At 50.8% G+C, this 15,835-nt stretch overlaps 1 protein-coding gene across 1 annotated transcript; it reads right to left on the bottom strand.

Annotated features, from left to right (window-relative positions):
* Positions 1-1,345: 1,345 nt before the first annotated feature.
* LOC121270719 (basic proline-rich protein-like) lies at positions 1,346-15,333 on the bottom strand. Its single transcript, XM_041176082.1, has 3 exons — positions 15,194-15,333; positions 14,857-15,013; positions 1,346-3,574 (listed from the first exon to the last, which is right to left on the bottom strand). The coding sequence occupies exons 1-3, from the start codon at positions 15,331-15,333 to the stop codon at positions 1,346-1,348; spliced, it is 2,526 nt and encodes an 841-aa protein (XP_041032016.1).
* Positions 15,334-15,835: the final 502 nt, after the last annotated feature.

The following is a 15,835-nucleotide window of genomic DNA, read 5'->3' as shown; positions in this document are numbered from 1 at the left end:
GAGCTTTGTCTTGACGATTTCTCCTCTCTGCCTCTGCTTCTGGAGCTTCTTTGTGGGTCAGATTGCTTTATTCAATTTTTTCTCAGTCTTCCAGCATCTTAGTTTTTCTCTGCATTTCCTGGGTTCTTCCACGAGCTGCCACCAAGTTGTAGGGTGTTGGTTATAGCTCAGTGCGCTCTTTGACAGCTGGGGAATCCCTCCCCCTGCACAGGGAGATAGCGCTTCCCGTTGGGAAGGCCGCTGGGTGGGCCTTAATTGGCCCGCCCACTTAAAGTGGTGGTGAGGCCCGCTTTGGCGGTGGGGCCCACCCGCCCACCAAGGGCAAAATTCTGCCCTTTATTGGCTTTTTATTAACTATTTATAAATATAGGATAAAGAGTACAAGCTAGGAGCTATCTCCATGCTTGCTGGTACACACGGCTCTGACGCTGGGTGCGGGTCATGTGCTCTCTTACATTGCTATGTGTGCGGTACTGTACTCTGTCCCCCATTAACCCTAGATGTGCCAGACTCTTATACAACAGTGGCAACATTGGGAAAATGGCAGAGGGAAAGGAGGTCAGTCTCTGGAATAGTGGCATTTAAGGCTGGGTTGAGCCAATGCCTGAGCTGAGCCATTTGACAGGGATGGGGGCAATAACTGTGTTTGAAAGCTGTGTTCAAGGAGAGAGAGCCGTGTTAAGAGGGCATAGTCATGCAGGATGGGGTGTGCAGACAGGTGAGGTGTTGCTTACAGAGCATTGCCTAGACAGGGTGTAGTTTCTGTGTTCCTTCCTGTCTGGAAATGAGGCAGCAAATGTAGTGTGGGGCCTAGGATGGAGGAATGGGGGTCCATTTGACTTAGGGTCAATGCCCGGGTTCAGTATCTGGCGGGGGGGGGGTCGGTGTCCGGGGGCAGTGCCTGCAAGGGGGTGGGAGGCAGTGTCTGGGGTTCAGTGTTGTGGTGGGGTGGGGGGGGGGGGTGCGGGTCAGTGTCTGGGGCGGTCAGTATCTGGGTGTCAGCATCTGGAGGGTCAGTGTATGGGGGGCCAGTGCCTGATGATCAGCACTTGCGGGGCAGTGTCTGGGTACCAGCATCTGGGGATCAGTATTTTGGGGATCAATGTTTTGGGGATTAGTGTTTTGGGGATTAGTGTTTTGGGGATTAGTGTTTTGGGGTCAGTGTTTTGGGGATCAGTGTTATGAGTAAGTAGCTATTTACAGAGTTGAGGGGATGGAGGCCAAGGCCTGGCTGGGAGCAGATAATGGAAGGGAAGGAGCGTCTTTAGGGTTTGGCGGGATACTGTTTAGTATAGCGGGGCAGTAATGACTGGCAGGGCAATATGCAGGGAGAAGGGGGAAAATGTTAGGGGAGGTAATGTCTGGGATGGGGAGCAGTGCCTTGTTCCTGTGGAGAGGAAGCTGTGTCTGGTTCCTGTAGAGGGGGAGCGATGTGTGGTTCCTGTGGAGGGGGAGCGATGTCTGGTTCCTGTGGAGGGGGAGCTGTGTCTGGTTCCTGTAGAGGGGGAGCTGTGTCTGGTTCCTGTAGAGGGGGAGCTGTGTCTGGTTCCTGTAGAGGAGGAGCTGTGTCTGGCTCCTGTGGAGGGGGAGCGATGTGTGGTTCCTGTGGAGGGGGAGCGATGTCTGGTTCCTGTGGAGGGGGAGCTGTGTCTGGTTCCTGTGGAGGGGGAGTTGTGTCTGGTTCCTGTGGAGGGGGAGCGATGTCTGGTTCCTGTGGAGGGGGAGCTGTGTCTGGTTCCTGTTGAGGGGGAGCTGTGTCTGGTTCCTGTGGAGGGGGAGCTGTGTCTGGTTCCTGTAGAGAGGGAGTTGTGTCTGGTTCCTGTAGAGGGGGAGTTGTGTCTGGTTCCTGTGGAGAGGAAGCTGTGTCTGGTTCCTGTAGAGGGGGAGCTGTGTCTGGTTCCTGTGGAGGGGGAGCAGTGCCTTGTTCCTGTAGAGGGGGAGCTGTGTCTGGTTCCTGTGGAGGGGGAGCTGTGTCTGGTTCCTGTAGAGAGGGAGTTGTGTCTGGTTCCTGTAGAGGGGGAGTTGTGTCTGGTTCCTGTGGAGAGGGAGCTGTGTCTGGTTCCAGTGGAGAGGAAGCTGTGTCTGGTTCCTGTGGAGGGGGAGCTGTGTCTGGTTCCTGTGGAGGGGGAGCTGTGTCTGGTTCCTGTAGAGGGTGAGTTGTGTCTGGTTCTTGTAGAGGGGGAGTTGTGTCTGATTCCTGTAGAGGGGGAGTTGTGTCTGGTTCCTGTAGAGGGGGAGTTGTGTCTGGTTCCTGTAGAGGGGGAGCTGTGTCTGGTTCCTGTAGAGGGGGAGTTGTGTCTGGTTCCTGTAGAAGGGGAGCTGTGCCTGGTTCCTGTAGAGGGGGAGTTGTGTCTGGTTCCTGTAGAGGGGGAGTTGTGTCTGGTTCCTGTAGAGGGGGAGTTGTGTCTGGTTCCTGTGGAGGGGGAGCTGTGTCTGGTTCCTGTGGAGGGGGAGCGATGTCTGGTTCCTGTGGAGGGGGAGCTGTGCCTGGTTCCTGTGGAGGGGGAGCTGTGTCTGATTCCTGTGGAGGGGGAGCTGTGTCTGGTTCCTGTGGAGGGGGAGCGATGTCTGGTTCCTGTGGAGGGGGAGCTGTGTCTGGTTCCTGTGGAGAGGGAGCTGTGTCTGGTTCCTGTAGAGGGGGAGTTGTGTCTGGTTCCTGTAGAGGGGGAGTTGTGTCTGGTTCCTGTAGAGGGGGAGCTGTGTCTGGTTCCTGTAGAGGGGGAGTTGTGTCTGGTTCCTGTAGAAGGGGAGCTGTGCCTGGTTCCTGTAGAGGGGGAGTTGTGTCTGGTTCCTGTAGAGGGGGAGTTGTGTCTGGTTCCTGTGGAGGGGGAGCTGTGTCTGGTTCCTGTGGAGAGGAAGCTGTGTCTGATTCCTGTGGAGGGGGAGCTGTGTCTGGTTCCTGTGGAGGGGGAGCGATGTCTGGTTCCTGTGGAGGGGGATCTGTGTCTGGTTCCTGTGGAGGGGGAGTTGTGTCTGGTTCCTGTGGAGGGGGAGCTGTGTCTGGTTCCTGTGGAGGGGGAGCTGTGTCTGGTTCCTGTGGAGGGGGAGCTGTGTCTGGTTCCTGTGGAGGGGGAGCTGTGTCTGGTTCCTGTGGAGGGGGAGCTGTGTCTGGTTCCTGAAGAGGGGGAGCGATGTCTGATTCCTGTAGAGGGGGAGTTGTGTCTGATTCCTGTGGAGGGGGAGCTGTGTCTGGTTCCTGTGGAGGGGGAGCTGTGTCTGGTTCCTGTGGAGGGGGAGCTGTGTCTGGTTCCTGTGGAGGGGGAGCTGTGTCTGGTTCCTGTGGAGGGGGAGCTGTGTCTGGTTCCTGTGGAGGGGGAGCTGTGTCTGGTTCCTGTGGAGGGGGAGCTGTGTCTGGTTCCTGTGGAGGGGGAGCTGTGTCTGGTTCCTGAAGAGGGGGAGCGATGTCTGATTCCTGTAGAGGGGGAGTTGTGTCTGGTTCCTGTGGAGGGGGAGTTGTGTCTGGTTCCTGTGGAGGGGGAGTTGTGTCTGGTTCCTGTGGAGGGGGAGCTGTGTCTGGTTCCTGTGGAGGGGGAGCTGTGTCTGATTCCTGTGGAGGGGGAGCTGTGTCTGGTTCCTGAAGAGGGGGAGTGGTGTCTCATTCGTGTCCAGAAAGAAGTTCCAGTAATTCGGGTACCAGCTGGAACCAGTTTCGAATGAGTAAATAAAAACAGTTCAGAACTGGTGCTGCAGTAGAAATTGCCAGTTAAATACTGGTAATGGTACCGGTAAGCCACACGGTGGTGCCAGTAATACTGGCGATATGGCTACTGAACTGGTTATTTTTCCAGGTTATCCACTGTGCTTTGTATTGCACTTATATTTATTGCTTATATGCATTTATTTATCACATTTATTGCCGGTGAGCATCAACTGATGTTATTAAGACGGGGTGGGGACGGAGGGACAGGCAGGGGTGGAGGGTCCTGGATGGCGTTGGTGTCGATGAGTTGTTGGAGCTTGCGTTCCTTAGCACTTGAGAGAAAGAGAAAAAGTTTCTTGTTGAGGCGTCGGATGAGCCAAAGGATAAAATGAAACTGGGGGCTCACGCAGCTTTGAAAAAGGGTGTGGTGGTGCTGCTGGAGGGAGAGGTCGAGTGTGCTCATATGGCGTTTTTAACTCTGTGTTTAATTGACTGCCACTGCTCTTCAAGAAATGCCTACCTTGAAGAAGTTCTGTTCGTCTCTGCGACAAGACCTCCATATCTCTCTTTTGCCTTGTTCACCTTCATTGCTTTCCATTTCCCTCCTGGTGTTTGACAAGGTGTTTACTAAAACCCGCTTTCACAGTCACATCTCCTTTCTCAGTGACTGTCTCCGTCTCCGACTTAACCCCATGTGGATTTCAACTGAAATTCCACCCCTCATGTTTCGAACCCACCCAGGATTACAGGTATCTCCGGGACATAAAACGTTTCTCGGACTGCTGTTCCCGTCACATTCTGAGATCCACACTCAGTGCCATGCGCCGCCATATGAACACACTCGACCTCTCCCTCCAGCAGCACCGTCACACCCTTTTTCAAAGCTGCACGTGCCCCCAGTTTCATTTTATCCTTCGGCTCATCCGATGCCTCAACAAGAAACTTTTTCTCTTTCTCTCAAGTGCTAATGCACGCAAGCTCCAACAACTCATCGACACCAACGCCATCCAGGACCCTCCACCCCTGCCTGTCCCTCCGTCCCCACCCCATCTTCCAGTCCCAACCCCAGCCGTGTATTCACTATACCCCCTGACCTTCCCCTCTCCGACGCTGAACGTTCAGTGCTTAGCGAAGGACTTAGTTTCATACCCTTACGCCCTCATCTCAATGAATTTCGGGCTCGGCATGATGCTGAACTCTTCTTCCGCCGTCTTCGTCTCCGGGCTCACTTCTTTGGGCAGGAGTCCTCTCCCCATTCAATGGATCCTTTCACCCACCTCCAATATTCTCCCTCCACCTGGACCCCTCCCTCTGGATTCTTACCTTCTCTTGATCTTTTCATTGAGAACTGTCGGCGCAACATTAGTCGTCTCAATTTCTCTGCTCCTCTCACACACTCTAATCTGTCTCTCTCTGAACTTACTGCACTCCGTTCTCTCAGGTCCAACCCTGACATTGTCATCAAACCCGCTGACAAGGGTGGTGCTGTTGTTGTCTAGCGCACTGACGTCTACCTCGCGGAGGCTGAGCGTCAACTCGCAGACACTTCCACCTACCTCTCCCTGGACCATGACCCCACCATTGAACATCAAGCCATTGTTTCCAGGACTGTCACTGACCTCATCTTCTCTGGGGATCTTCCTCCCACAGCTTCCAACCTGATAGTCACCCAACCTCGGACGGCCCGCTTCTACCTCCTACCCAAAATCCACAAACAGAACTGTCCTGGTAGACCAATCGTGTCAGCTTGCTCCTGCCCCACGGAACTCATTTCTCGTTATCTTGACTCCCTTCTCTCTCCCCTTGTCCAGTCCCTTCCCACCTACATCCGTGATTCCTCTGACACCTTACGTCACATCAACAATTTCCAGTTCCCTGGTCCCAACCGCTTCCTCTTCACCATGGATGTCCAATCCCTCTACACCTCCATCCCCCACCAGGATGGTCTGAGGGCCCTTAGCTTCTTCCTCAAACAGAGGCCCGAACAATCCCCATCCACCACTACTCTCCTCCGTCTGGCTGAACTTGTTCTCACACTGAACAATTTCTCCTTTAACTCCTCTCACTTCCTCCAAATAAAAGGTGTGGCTATGGGTACCTGCATGGGCCCCAGCTATGCCTGTCTTTTTATGGGGTATGTGGAACATTCCTTGTTGCAGTCCTACTCCGGCCCCCTTCCACAACTCTTTCTCCGGTACATCAATGATTACTTCAGTGCTGCTTCATGCTCTCGTCGGGACTTGGAAAAATTTATTAATTTTGCTTCCAGTCTCCACCCCTCCATCATTATCACGTGGTCCATCTCTGACACTTCCCTTCCCTTCCTTGACCTCTCTGTCTCAATCTCTGGTGATAGACTGTCCACCAATATCTATTACAAGCCTACCGACTCCCACAGCTACCTCGACTACAGCTCCTCACACCCCGCTTCCTGTAAGGACTCCATCCCATTCTCTCAGTTGCTTCACCTCCGTCGCATCTGTTCTGATGATGCTACCTTCAAAAACAGTTCCTCTGACATGTCCTCCTTCTTCCTTAACCGAGGTTTTCCACCCACGGTCGTTGACAGGGCCCTCAACCGTGTCCGGCCCATCTCCCGCGCATCCGCCCTCACGCCTTCTCCTCCCTCCCAGAAACATGATAGGGTCCCCCTTGTCCTCACTTATCACCCCACCAGCCTCCGCATTCAAAGGATCATCCTCTGCCATTTCCGCCAACTCCAGCATGATGCCACCACCAAACACTTCTTCCCTTCACCCCCCCTGTCGGCATTCCGTAGGGATCGTTCCCTCTGGGATATCCTGGTCCACTCCTCCATCACCCCCTAGTCCTCAATCCCCACCTATGGCACCTCCCCATGCCCATGCAAAAGATGTAACACCTGCCCCTTCACTTCCTCTCTCCTCAACGTCCAAGGGCTCAAACACTCCTTTCAAGTGAAGCAGCATTTCACTTGCATTTCCCCCAACTTAGTCTACTGCATTTGTTGCTCCCAATGCGGTTTCCTCTACATTAGAGAGACCAAACATAAACTGGGCGACCGCTTTGCAGAACACCTGCGGTCTGTCCGCAAGAATGACCCAAACCTCCCTGTCGCTTGCCATTTTAACACTCCACCCTGCTCTCTTGCCCACATGTCTGTCCTTGGCTTGCTGCATTGTTCCAGTGAAGCTCAACGCAAACTGGAGGAACAGCACCTCATCTTCCAACTAGGCACTTTACAGCCTTCCGGACTGAATATTGAATTCAACAACTTTAGGTCTTGAGCTCCCTCCTCCATCCCCACCCCCTTTCTGTTTCTTCCCCCTTCCTTTTGTTCTTTTTTTCCAATAATTTATTTGGATTTTTCTTTTCCCACCTATTTCCATTATTTTTAAATCTTTTATGCTCCCCCACCCCCACTGGAGCTATACCTTGAGTGCCCTACCATCCATTCTTAATTAGCACATTCTTTTAGATAATATCACCAACTTCAACACCTCTGTGTTCTTTTGTTCTTTTGTCTGTGACATCTTTTGATGATCTGCTCCTATCCTAACACCACCCACCACCACCCCCCTTCCATTTCCCCCCCACCTCCCACCTTAAACCAGCTTATATTTCCCTCTTCTTGTAAAGAAAGATCAGTTCTGTCGAAGGGTCATGAGGACTCGAAACGTCAACTCTTTTCTTCTCCGCCGATGCTGCCAGACCTGCTGGGTTTTTCCAAGTTAATAAGTGGGATTGTGCATATGCACAGGTCAGACTGAACACTCAGAATAAAAATGTTTGTGTAAAAACTGTGCAAATTTTATGGTGAAAAATGCCAAGCATACAAAATAAAATTCCTCATTGATCACAGGCAAAAAAAAACTCAGAATGAAGGTTTCAGAAAAGGGCCAACAGCTTTACTCCTGGAAAGGAAGTGTGGAAACACTTAAGAACATAAGAACTAGGAGCAGGAGTGGGCAATTCAGCCCCTCGAGCCTGCCCTGCCATTCATTACGATCATGGCTGATCTCATTTCGGCCTCAACTCCAATTTCCCGCTCTCTCCCCATAACCTTTCAACCCGTTACTCATTAAAAATCTGTCTATCTCCTCCTTAAATTTATTCAGCGTCCTGGCATCCACTGCACTCTGAGGTAGTGAATGCCACAGATTCATGACCCTTTGAGAAAAGTAATTCCTCCTCATCTCTGATTTAAATCTACCGCCCCTTAGCCTAAAACTATGGCCTCTCGTTCTAGAATGTCCCACAAGGGGAAACATCCGCTCCATGTCGACTTTGTCTATCTCCTTTAGCGTCTCATATACCTCAATTAGATCTCCTCTCATCCTTCTAAACTCTAGCGAGTATAAGCCTAAACTGCTCAATCTCTCCTCATAAGACAAACCCCGCATTTCTGGAATCAATCTAGTGAACCTCCTCTGAACTGCCTCCAATGCAACTACATCCTTCCTCAAGTAAGGGGACCAAAACTCTGCACAGTACTCCAGGTGCGGTCTCACCAATGCCTTCTACAGTTGCAACAACACTTCCCTATTTTTATACCCAATTCCTTTGGCAATAAATGCCAAAATTCCATTTGCTTTCCTTATTACCTGCTGTACCTGCATAGTAGCTTTCAGCGATTCATGCACGAGGACACCCAGATCCCTCTGCACTGAAGCATTCTGAACTTTCTCTTTAAATAATAAGTCATCTTTTTATTCTTCAGACCAAAATGGATAACCTCACACTTATCCACGTTAAACTCCGTCTGTCAAATTTTGGCCCATTCACCTAACCTGTCCATATCCATTTGTAAATTTCTTATTTCTTCATTGCAACTTACTTTCCCACCTATTTTGGTGTCATCTGCAAATTTAGCTATAGTGCCTTCTATCCCTGAATCCAAGTCATTAATATAGATTGTAAATAGTTGGGGCTCAAGGACCAAACCCTGTGGCACCCCACTAGTTACAGCTTGCCATCCAGAAAAAGATCCATTTATCCCGACTCTCTGCTTTCTGTTGGTTAGCCAATCCTCTATCCAAGCTAATATATTACCCCTAACTCCATGTGATCTTATTTTGTGTATTAATCTTTTGTGCAGCACCTTATCAAAGGCCTTCTGGAAGTCCAGATATACACCTACAGGATCCCCATTATCCACTTTGCTTGTCACATCTCCAAAGAACTCTAGCAAATTAGTCAAACACGACTTACTCTTCATAAAACCATGCTGACTCTGATGGATTGTATTTTGACTTTCAAAATGCCCCATTTCTACTTCCTTAATAATGGATTCCAACAATTTCCCAATGACAGATGTTAAACTAACTGGTCTATAGTTTCCCACCTTATGCCTCCCCCTCTTTTTGAATAAGGGTGTTATATTAACATTTTTCCGATCCACTGGAACCTTTCCAGAATCCAGGGAATTTTGGAATATTATTTCTAATGCACCCACTATCTCCACTGCCACTTCCTTTAAGACTCTAGGATGTAGGCCATCAGGTCCTGGGGACTTGTTACCCTTTAATCCCAATAGTTTGCACAGTACTTTTTCTCCAGTGATGGTGATTGTTCTAAGTTCTTCCTTCTCTATACCCTCTGCACTACCTGTTACTATTGCGGTGGTACTAGTGTTCTCCACCGTGAAAACTGAGGCAAAATATTGATTAAGCGTCTCTGCCATTTCTGCATTCCCCACTATTAACTCCCCGGTGTTGTCCTCCAAGGGACCAGCATTCACTTTGGCTACTCTCTTTCCTTTTATATACTTGTAGAAGCTTTTGCTATCAGTTTTTACATTTTGTGCTAATTTTCTTTCATAATTTACCTTTGCTCTTTCTTTTTTTTTAGTATTGTTGATCTTTGAAAGTTTCCCAATCTTCCAGCCTGCCACTGACCTTTGCAATTTGGTATGCCTTAGTTTTTGCCTCTATGTTATCTTTAACTTCCTTGCTTAGCCATGGTTGCTTTTTCCCCCTCTTACCATCTTTCTTCCTCATAGGGATATATTTTACTTGGGAGGAATTGAATATTTCCTTAAATATCTACCACTGTTCATCAACTGTCCTACCTTGTAGTCTTCCTGCCCAGTCCACTAGGGCCAAATCTGCCCTCATGCCTATGTAGTTACCTTTGTTTAACTCCAGAACACTAGTGTGGGACTCAAGTTTCTCGCTCTCAAACTGAACTTGAAATTCTATCATGCTATGATCACTCTTCCCTAGAGGATCCTTTCCTAGGAGATCATTAATTAATCCCTCTCATTGCACAAAACCAAATCCAGAATAGCCTGCTCCCTGGTTGGTTCCACGATATATTGTTCCAAGAAACAATCTCTAATACACTCTATGAACTCTCCCTCAAGGCTGCCTTTGTCAATTTGATTAGTCCAGTCCCTATATACATATTAAAATCACCCATGATGATTGCCATGCCTTTCTAACATGCTCCCATTATTTCCTGGTTTATACTGTGCCCTACTGCTAAACTACTGTTTGGGGACCTATAGATTACTCCCGCCAGGGACTTCTTTCCCTTGCTGTTTCTTATTTCTACCCAGACTGACTCTACGTCTTACTCTCCAGTGCCTACATCATTCCTCACTATAGCACTGATCTCTTCCTTTACTAACAAAGCTACACCACCTCCTTTTCTTTCCTGCCTATCCTTCCGAAACATTAAGTACCCTTGGATATTCAACTCCCAAACCTGTTCTCCCTGTAACCATGTCTCAGAAATCGCCACCAAATCATACCTATTTATCCCTATTTGCACTGTTAACTCATTAGTTTTATTCCGAATGCTACGCGCATTCAGATACAAAGCCTTTAAGTTGGCCCTATTGTCAATTTTCCCTACTCTTATATGATTCTTTGGTGCAATATGGTGTTCACAGACTCTGTCCCTTCCTTTCACTTTTTGGTAACAATCAGCCTCGTCACTAACCTGTACTCTTACCCTCTTCTTAAACTTTGATTTTTTATATTTCCATGCAACTGAACCCTCCCCCACCACTATTTAGATTAAAGCCCTATCTACAGCCCTTGTTATGTGATTCGCCAGGACACTGGTCCCAGAATGATTCAAGTGGAGCCCGTCCAAACTGAATAGCTCCCTCTTTCCCCAGTACTGGTGCCAATGTCCCATGAATTCAAACCCATTTCTCCCACACCAATCTATGAGCCACGCATTTACCTCCTTAATCTTATTGACCCTGTGCCAATTAGCTCGAGGCTCAGGTAGTAATCCCGAGATTATTACCTTTTTGGTTCTGCTTTTTAATTTAGCCCCTAGCTGCTCGTATTCCCTCAGCAGAACCTCTTTCCTCATTCTATCTATATCGTTGGTACCTACGTGGACCACAACAACTGGATCTTTCCCCTCCCACTCCAAGTTCCTCTGCAGCCCAGATGAGATATCCTTAACCCTGGCAACAGGTAGGCAACATAGCCTTCAGGACTCTCAATCCCGGCTACAGAGAACAGTATCTATTCCCCTAACTACACTATCCCTGATTACAACTACATTTCTCTTTTCTCCCCCAACTAGAATGGCTCCCTGTGCCATGCGCTATGGTCAGTTTGCTCATCCTCTCTACAGTCCCCACTCTTGTCCACACATGGAGCAAGAATCTCGAACCTGTTGGTTAAGGGTTAGGGCTGAGGCTCCTGCAGTGCTACTTCCTGGAGCCCTCTACCTGCCTCACTCATAATCACACCCTCCTGTCCCTGACCACTGGCTGAATTTAAGGTTGTTAATCTAAGGGGTGTGACTGTCTCCTAAAACACAGCGTCCAGGTAACTCTCCCCCTCCCTGATGTGTCACAGTGTCCGAAGCTCAGACTCCAGCTCATCAACTCTAAGCCAGAATTCCTCGAGCAATCAACATTTGCTACAGATGTGGTCACTAGGAACCACAATGGGGTCCACCAGCTCCCACATCATGCAGCTACAACACATCGGCTGGCCCTGTATCTCTATTTTGTTTAATTAGTTTTTCAATTTGTTTTTAAATTTCCTACTGGTCTTTAGTTTATCAATCTGCAAAATATTTCTCCTATTTACCTTTAATCTGAAAGCAAGTTAGAATAGAGGTTCAAAATACACTTTTTAAAATCAACTGGAACTCGCGCTCTCTGCTGAGTTGTTAGGCCTCCAATCCTGGGCCCCAGTAGTCACCTTTAATCTGAAATCAATTTAGAATAGGTAGTTCAAACTAGCAGTTACTAACCAACCAATGAACCAACGGTTTTCCTGTCATGTCACTTTTTGTTTTTCACTTGGCAATGGTGACTGCAGAGAACACTCCTCTCGTTCTCTCCTCTAGGTGCTGCTGACTGCCTGTCCTAGGGTCCTCCTCTCGTTCTCTCCTCTAGGTGCTGCTGACTGTCCCAGGGTCCTCCTCTCACATTCTCCTCTAGGTGCTGCTGACTGCCTGTCCCAGGGTCCTCCTCTCGCACTCTCCTCTAGGTGCTGCTGACTGACCCAGGGTCCTCCTCTCACACTCTCCTCTAGGTGCTGCTGACTGTCCCAGGGTCCTCCTCTCGTTCTCTCCTCTAGGTGCTGCTGACTGTCCCAGGGTCCTCCTCTCACACTCTCCTCTAGGTGCTGCTGCCTGTCCCAGGGTCCTCCTCTCACACTCTCCTCTAGGTGCTGCTGACTATCCCAGGATCCTCCTCTCACACTCTCCTCTAGGTGCTGCTGACTGCCTGTCCCAGGGTCCTCCTCTCACACTCTCCTCTAGGTGCTGCTGCCTGTCCCAGGGTCCTCCTCTCACACTCTCCTCTAGGTGCTGCTGACTGTCCCAGGATCCTCCTCTCACACTCTCCTCTAGGTGCTGCTGTCTGTCCCAGGGTCCTCCTCTCACACTCTCCTCTAGGTGCTGCTGACTGTCCCAGGGCCCTCCTCTCACACTCTCCTCTAGGTGCTGCTGACTGCCTCTCCCAGGGTCCTCCTCTCACACTCTCCTCTAGGTGCTGCTGACTGTCCCAGGGTCCTCCTCTCACACTCTCCTCTAGGTGCTGCTGCCTGTCCCAGGGTCCTCCTCTCACACTCTCCTCTAGGTGCTGCTGCCTGTCCCAGGGTCCTCCTCTCACACTCTCCTCTAGGTGCTGCTGACTGTCCCAGGGTCCTCCTCTCACACTCTCCTCTCGGTGCTGCTGACTGTCTGTCCCAGGGTCCTCCTCTCACACTCTCCTCTAGGTGCTGCTGACTGTCCCAGGGTCCTCCTCTCACACTCTCCTCTAGGTGCTGCTGACTGTCTGTCCCAGGGTCCTCCTCTCACACTCTCCTCTAGGTGCTGCTGACTGTCTCTCCCAGGGTCCTCCTCTCACACTCTCTTCTAGGTGCTGCTGACTGCCTGTCCCAGGGTCCTCCTCTCACACTCTCCTCTAGGTGCTGCTGACTGCCCATCCCAGGGTTCTCCTCTCGCACTCTCCTCTAGGTGCTGCTGACTGCCTATCCCAGAGTCCTCCTCTCACATTCTCTTCTAGGTGCTGCTGCCTGTCCCAGGGTCCTCCTCTCACTCTCTCCTCTAGGTGCTGCTGACTGTCCCAGGGTCCTCCTCTCACACTCTCCTCTAGGTGCTGCTGACTGTCCCAGGGTCCTCCTCTCACACTCTCCTCTAGGTGCTGCTGACTGTCCCAGGGTCCTCCTCTCACACTCTCCTCTAGGTGCTGCTGACTGCCTGTCCCAGGGTCCTCCTCTCACACTCTCCTCTAGGTGCTGCTGCCTGTCCCAGGGTCCTCCTCTCACACTCTCCTCTAGGTGCTGCTGACTGCCTATCCCAGGGTCCTCCTCTCACACTCTCCTCTAGGTGCTGCTGACTGCCTGTCCCAGAGTCCTCCTTTCACATTCTCTTCTAGGTGCTGCTGACTGCCTGTCCCAGGGTCCTCCTCTCACTCTCTCTTCTAGGTGCTGCTGACGGTCTATCCCAGGGTCCTCCTCTCACATTCTCTTCTAGGTGCTGCTGACTGCCCATCCCAGGGTTCTCCTCTCGCACTCTCTTCTAGGTGCTGCTGACGGTCTATCCCAGGGTCCTCCTCTCACATTCTCTTCTAGGTGCTGCTGACTGCCCATCCCAGGGTTCTCCTCTCGCACTCTCTTCTAGGTGCTGCTGACTGCCTATCCCAGAGTCCTCCTCTCACATTCTCTTCTAGGTGCTGCTGACTGTCCCAGGGCCCTCCTCTCACACTCTCCTCTAGGTGCTGCTGACTGCCTGTCCCAGGGTCCTCCTCTCGCACTCTCCTCTAGGTGCTGCTGACTGCCTGTCCCAGGGTCCTCCTCTCACACTCTCCTCTAGGTGCTGCTGACTGTCCCAGGGTCCTCCTCTCACACTCTCCTCTAGGTGCTGCTGACTGTCTGTCCCAGGGTCCTCCTCTCACACTCTCCTCTAGGTGCTGCTGACTGTCCCAGGGTCCTCCTCTCACTCTTTCCTCTAGGTACTGCTGACTGCCTATCCCAGAGTCCTCCTCTCACACTCTCCTCTAGGTGCTGCTGACTGCCTGTCCCAGGGTCCTCCTCTCGCACTCTCCTCTAGGTGCTGCTGACTGCCTGTCCCAGGGTCCTCCTCTCACACTCTCCTCTAGGTGCTGCTGACTGTCCCAGGGTCCTCCTCTCACACTCTCTTCTAGGTGCTGCTGACTGCCTATCCCAGAGTCCTCCTCTCACATTCTCTTCTAGGTGCTGCTGACTGCCTATCCCAGGGTCCTCCTCTCACTCTCTCCTCTCTATACATAACATATAACTTATACACAGTATCAAAATGCTGATTGATTTCAGGCCGAATTTGCTCATGGTTCAGATCCATTCTTTTCTCTGTTATATAATGGACCGGCTTGCTTTGCTCCCTTGAGACCTCATCCTCGCCGAACCCCTTCCTCAAATGATGAGTGAAACGAGCTACAGACGGGGAAGGAAGAGGGAAAACAGAAGCTTTGATTCATTGAAGCCGTTAAAGTTAAAACAAATAGTGAAAAGCAATTAAACAAAAAAACAAGTGGAAAAATAATATCTGCTCACTGAGCTCCATGCCTTCCTGCAATTGAATCTGTAGGGGGAAAAAAGGCAACATATCAGTGTTCTGTGCGCAAGACCTGAAATACAGACTAAATTACAGGGCAGAGACAGACCACATGAATGAAGACGATATTTTTCACCCCCTGAGATAGCCATCACTTTTAAGGACGCTTTGTGTGTGAACCAGCACAGTTTTTCTCTGGAACATTCAGAAAGTCATACCTTTCCACCTAATGGAGTGTAAAGCTCCTCCGCACATGTGCTTGCCCCAGCTGTGTGAATAATTGTGGGTGCGGCTTCAATCTGTGCAGGTCTGTTGCTCCGAAAGACACGGTCATGGGCTGCAGCGTCCCCACACATGATTGCTGTGGCCCTCGGGCTGCAATAGAAAGCAAGAGTAATAGTTAAGCTTGTAATGACTGGTCAGCACTAAGATTGCTGCCGCGTAAGGGCTGCAGTTTTCCAAACACATGTTTTACTCTGCGTACAGGTGCTGAAAAATTGGTCATAGAGCCTGCAGTTGAGCCTCGATAGCTCCAGCTCCAACTCCAACTCCAACCTTTCCTGGAGGCCTTGACTGAACCCGGCAAAGGCCTCCAGCTTCGGCTGGCCAAGGGCTACCTTCTCAGCCTTGAGCCTCTGAATGGCCAGTAGCTTTTCCCAGTTCCGGGCAGGTTCTGCACGATCCACCAGCTGCATTGCTGCCCTTCTCAGTTTTCTTGTGTTGGTTGGTTGGTTGGTCCGGCCAATCTCATCCTTCTCTCAGGGTAAAGCAATTAAATGTTATCAAGGTTGTTGACATTTTTGACATGAGAAGGCATACAAGTTCCGTGCACTATTTGCTTTTAAGCACATAATTGTTCATGCAAGTCAGGTCGGGGGGGGGGAGGAGGTAGGTGGTGGGGGGTTGGGGAGAGAGTGGGAGGTTTGGGGGGAGAGTGGAGGGGTAGTGGGGGGGGTGGAGGGGTAGTGGGGGGCCGGGGGTAGAGTGGGGGGCTTGGGGGAGAGTGGGGGGGGAAGTTGGGGGGTAGGGAGGGGAGTGGGGGGGTAGTGGAGAAGTGGGGTATGGGGTGAGTGGGGGAGTGGGGAGGTGGGAGAGAGTTGGGAGGGATTGGGGGTTGTGGGGAGTTGGGAGGGAGCAGAGGGATGGGGGGGAGTAGGGGGCAGTGGGAGGCAGTGGGAGATAGGGGTGTAGGGGAAG

The sequence above is a fragment of the Carcharodon carcharias genome, chromosome 28, assembly GCF_017639515.1.
Source record: "Carcharodon carcharias isolate sCarCar2 chromosome 28, sCarCar2.pri, whole genome shotgun sequence".
NCBI lineage: Eukaryota > Metazoa > Chordata > Chondrichthyes > Lamniformes > Lamnidae > Carcharodon > Carcharodon carcharias.
This window is presented reverse-complemented; position numbering and strand designations above follow the sequence as displayed.